At 40.7% G+C, this 5,173-nt stretch overlaps 1 protein-coding gene and 1 long non-coding RNA gene across 5 annotated transcripts in view; one reads left to right on the plus strand and one right to left on the minus strand.

The window, feature by feature from the left end:
* The window catches only part of PLEKHH2 (pleckstrin homology, MyTH4 and FERM domain containing H2), a 55,890-nt gene extending 54,701 nt beyond the window's left edge, over positions 1–1,189 (plus strand). For all 4 annotated transcript variants that reach the window (XM_087774272.1, XM_087774269.1, XM_087774270.1 and 1 more), the window contains one exon: positions 46–1,189. In XM_087774272.1, the coding sequence (XP_087630398.1) occupies positions 46–228 (183 nt within the window). In that variant the 3' untranslated portion in view covers positions 229–1,189. The remainder of the gene's footprint in view (positions 1–45) is intronic.
* Positions 1–5,112, minus strand: part of LOC148053237 (uncharacterized) — a 59,064-nt gene extending 53,952 nt beyond the window's left edge. Inside the window, exons 1-3 of the long non-coding RNA XR_015708129.1 lie at positions 4,573–5,112; positions 3,845–3,961; positions 2,806–2,911 (exon numbers count right to left, since the gene is read on the minus strand). This is a non-coding gene — a long non-coding RNA (uncharacterized LOC148053237). The remainder of the gene's footprint in view (positions 1–2,805; positions 2,912–3,844; positions 3,962–4,572) is intronic.
* Positions 5,113–5,173: the final 61 nt, after the last annotated feature.

The following is a 5,173-nucleotide window of genomic DNA, read 5'->3' on the forward strand; positions in this document are numbered from 1 at the left end:
CACATCACTGTATTTTTCAAAGAGTTTTGTATGTTCCTGTTATAGATTCTTGAGATCACTCTACTGATTGCCAGCTATATTAATAACTTTCATCAGCTGAAAGGAGCTGCTCATCACCTCTCTGCTCCAGCATTACTGACACCTCAAAGTGGACAGAAACTCAAGGAAACCAGCAGTCAACCACTTCTTGCAAACAACAGACCAACTAAATGTCCCACTTTGTTATGAAATGATTATGTATCATGATAATCCATCTTTGTTACAGGGTTTCTACACCGATTGAAAACGTTTTGATGTACAAGACCTAGAGCATAAGCAGGTCCATAACCAAAAGAAAGGCGGACAGGTTTCCATTCATTTCAATGGTATATAACAGGAGAGGCCCTTTAATTAAAGCCCTGGCCTGAACTGGAATGATGATGAGCCAATTTAAGGATTATGCTTTACTGGTGGTGGCTTGTGCCTACAACTGAAAAATAAATGTGTCTGTTGATAGTGATGCGGAAAGGTGGCCTTGGGAACAATTGTATAGATTTTAGTTGTTTTCCAGATATTTACTCAGGGACCAAACTGTCTTCAACTCTAACTCTTCATCTCTGTTTTTCAAAATTATGCAAGTTGTATAACCTTCATTTTGAAAAGAAATTTTTGTTTAAAAAAAAAAGTCAAACATACAATATTTTCCACTTCCAGCACCCCTCCTTATTTGTAATACAAGCACCATGGGACTAAAAAGAATGAATTGTTTGATTTGTGTAATTGTTTCTCCTTAAAAAAAAAAAACCATAAGCACATCATGTAACTATTATAAATCTAAAGAGTATTCTCATGATACACTCTAGCCTTTGTTATACAGCTATTTTACTTGGCAAATCTTCAGCCTTGGTCTGGTAAATCTCTAAATAATCCTTCTCTGCCCCAGCCTTTTGGAAAAATCTAAATTGGACTGGCACTGTATTTTTAGTATAGTTTTGTTAAACAAGATCCCGTACATAATTTCTTCTTTAATCCAGAATAATAATGTAACACAGATGCAAGAATGACTCACAATTGAAAACACAAGAATAACACAGAAAGACATTGCTTGAACTGTTGTGTCTAAACTTGGAGATATGTGACGTATAAAATCCATGTATAATGTGTATAATGTATATACAATGATTCAGAATAATATTTTGTAAAAGTTGCACTTTTTGTTTTTCATTTGTATCCATACATTTCATATTATAATACTAATGTAATGTTCTTGCACACTGAAGAAATAATGCTGGATCTGCACTACTGGACCTGGGAGCACTTTCTGATTGCCTTTTTCAGCTGCAAGCCTCAGTGCTACGCAGGGTCAAATATATAGAAGTTATACCCATTTTTTCTTCCAGTCCACATTTTCGTTTCCATGCAAAGAAACCACTGCTGCAGGCTCTGAAATGGATCAGCAGCATACTCCAATAGATAACTTAGGTCCAACCATAGAAAAGGTAGTCAAACATAAATCACTGATTCATACACATTTCACAATTTCCACTTCTGCTCATGCTAATGATCATGGATTGTTAATCCCTTACAGCTAGCCCTCATTGTTTGGTTGTTTTTTTTAATTACTTAAAACTGAAGTAATTTCACAATGATGAATTTTAATATTTGAAGGCAGAAAATCTCCTTTGTGATCAGCAGAATAGTTAACTTTCAGCAGTTTGGGGGGGGGGGAGTGTTGTGTGTGCAAATTCAGACAGCTGCTACTGCATCGGTTATACACAGGTCATAGTCTAAAGCTTCTCAAATATGATGATTAGGAACTGCAGTTTACAAATACAGAAATTTTCATGTCATCATGAAATTATGATAGCCATCAACCTGGAATACTCCAACTAGTAATTCTTTCCTAATTGTCCAGTTTTAAATGAGTGTGGCAGATCAGGTTCTATTAGAAGGCAAAAAAAGTGGAGCATGTCGCTAGGGAGCTTGTTTACCAAGTTTTTAAAATCTTTTTTTAAGTTTGGAGACAACATGATATACAATAGACACAGCTGATGTGCAGATTTCGAGTCTTTTAAACAGTTTTCATTAACACAGCCTTACAAACAAACAGCCGTTTTATAAAGCAGTATACAATCTATGAAGTATAGTATGATGTACCTGCCTGCCTTTGCGTAGGTAACTCTAGGCATTGCTTTGCTTTTTAGTGTTAAGCTCTTGCTGCTGCAGTATACATCACAGTGCCAGAAGCAATTCATGCCTTAGTTTCCCTTTTCTTGGCAGCACTTCCCAGACTTATTACCACTAACCGCTCATTATAGGTCACCATTAATCCCATATAGTCACATTACCAGAAATGCTGTCTTCATTTTTATGAAATAAATGCACTTGGAATCACAGTTACCATGACAACACTACACTAAAAAATGGAAGTTTCTTCCAGGATTTTGATTAGCAAGAGCGAGGTTTCCGTAGCATGACAGTAACCTCCTCAAGCAGACACTTCCCTTCAAGTTAAGAGAGTCAGCAAGTAAAGTCTCTTACACGTGCAAGCACACTTCAACAGCTCGGCTTGCAAACACAGCTGTGCAAGTCTCGGGGAACTTACTCCATGTTAATCTAGCTACTTAGAGGATACCACACAACGTAAGACAACACAGCTGAAAATTTCAGAGTCCGGGCAGATAATCTGTTCTGCCTTCCCCACCCTGCCCAAGCCTCATGAGTGATCCACGTATCAGTCTTAATCTTCAGTCGTCCACCAAAGCAATTCATACCGTGCTACCTAATCCATGACTAAAGCCCGGGTAGGAACTAGACCTTTCTCACCTTCTAATCTTCAGCACTGATGGTACGATGGGAGCTGTCAAATGAGTAGTGACCTCTGGGACTGAAGCTGAAGAACGTCCCGTGCTCAAGGCTTGCAGAACCTAAACTGTAAAAATATTCTCAGGATGAGGTTAACGTGTTAACACATGCAAGGAGGCTTCACTTTCTATGATGAACTTCAGAACATCTTTTGTGCTTGCTTTGAGCTAGCGGTCAGTAACAACAATGAGTATAAATGGCCGATGAAACTAAAAGATCAGTGGTAACTCTCTGTATAAACAATCACATTGATTTGAAAATAATATTTGGAATGCAATATAAATTAATATATTACTTGAACTTCACCCTGCCTTGTCAATTTTTGTGTAGCAGTTATTAGTAAGCAAACAGATCATTTCTAAAACAAGCAAGACCTGTTTACTCCTGTAGTACAGCAGGCAAACGATAAAGCTTTGAGTTTTTAATACAATCCACAAAATTAGTGTTTTTCTGTTATTTCAGATTTAAATTTGCTTTAAAATTGAGGTATATATTTCCCTATAAAAGAAGGCTGGTAGGTATTTGGTGTTGGGAGTTGCTTGTCAGACTAACACAGTTTTTATAGGTTAGGTCCTGAAGAAAAAAATTCATCCTTGCATAAAGGAATGCACCACTTAAAGCTTTAGGTAGAGCTTTAATAGTCCATACAGCTTAGTGCAATCCATTAGTTTGAGTTAATTTTAACCAAGGTGATTAGTAACTCAATAATAATGAATTAGGAAGAAAAAAGTATTTTTTTTACAATTTCTTAGGGCAAAGGAAATGAAACTGAGAAAAGTGAAACTTAAAATGAAAACTCCAGATTGGACTTCAGTACAACTTATTAATTGTACAGCCCTACACAGTGCTTCCCAGCTCAGATTTGCACTGCAGCATCTTCCAGATTTGCCACCTCTCTGCCAGTGAGTAAATCACTGTGAAAATACTTTTCTTTTCAGTGTTACACTCTTGCTTTTGCAGTAATATATGCCTAGATCACAGTGCCAGGAGCAATTCCTACCTTAATTTTGCTTTCTTTGGCAGAGCAATAGCAGCTTTGTCCAGGGTTTTCACCACCTCTAACTGCTGGTTATAGATCAGCACTGGCTTCATAGACCAAGATATCAGAAACGTTCTGCTAAAATTAAATTGATGAAAGAAATGCACTTAAAAAGGCATCAGCATGACCTGCCACAGTACAACACTAAACAATGAAGTTTCTTTCTGGATTTTAATTAGCAAGACCATGGTTTCCACAGGCTACATTAGCCTTCTTTGGGGAAGGAAGAAGGAACAGTTGAAATTAATTCTGAGTTAATCATTGCGAATAAGGCCACTTTCCTGGTTTTGATCAGAGATAAGAGAGCATTTTACTTCGGTTTTTCTCTGTCTAGTCTCTCAAGATGCAAAGCAGCTGATCAGCTACAGGTGGTCAGCTGTAATTGCTGTCCTGGATTTGGGGTCACTTCTCTGACTTAGGACACTTGATTTGTCTTGTCGGGTTCACCTGCAACCTATATCCCTTTCATATGCTGGGTCATCCCACTGTTTTACTGCACCCTTTAAATCCTACTTTCTAATCTAACCCTAACACGATCTTTAATCTTTGATTGATAGATTTGAAATAATCTAGCCCGTCTCCTGTTTGTTACAGCATCTGACTTTTAGTTACATTTATAATAATTGATTTGTATGCCCCAGTAACTACAAAATAATCACACTGATTTTCTTATACAGCAGTGCACTTACTAGGGGGTGGGAACTCTCTCAGGTCTTGTTTCATTCCCTCCGCTGTTCACGAATCTATCTTGGGAACCGTAAGTTTATCAAGAGCCAATGCTTATGGCTGAGGTGAAATAAATGACTCCCTCCATGTATGACTTGTTTATTCACCCCTGGCTTTCTCCACAGCTTTCGTATTTTGTCACTTCACAACACGGGCCACAGCCGAGGTCCCCCAAGGACCCAGGGACTCCAACAGCCCTCACGCCAGCTCCGCTCGCTCTGGTATTAAGGCCGCGTCGCCATTTTCAGCACCCGAAAAACAGAGGCAGCTGCGGGTCCCACACACAACTCCGGGGCCCGGGCGGGAGGGACCCTCGGCGGCCCCGCCGCGGGCCTTCACTCACTTCAGCGGCGCGGCGGCCGCGGACCCCGAGGCGGCTGAGCCCGCCGCAGCGCGGACAACCGGCGGAGAAACTCCCGCCCGCCGCCGGCTGCGGGGGGCGCCCCTGCACCGCGCACGCTGCCGGCGAACAGCGCCGCAGCGGCGGGGAGGGCCGAGGTGGGAACGGCGCTGCCGCTGCCGCTGCCGCTGCCGCCAGCACCGGGCGGGAGGGCGGGGCGAGGC

Source organism: Nipponia nippon, unplaced genomic scaffold (genome assembly GCF_047370975.1).
Source record: "Nipponia nippon isolate SJK-2023a ecotype South Korea unplaced genomic scaffold, ASM4737097v1 scaffold_4, whole genome shotgun sequence".
Lineage (NCBI taxonomy): Eukaryota > Metazoa > Chordata > Aves > Pelecaniformes > Threskiornithidae > Nipponia > Nipponia nippon.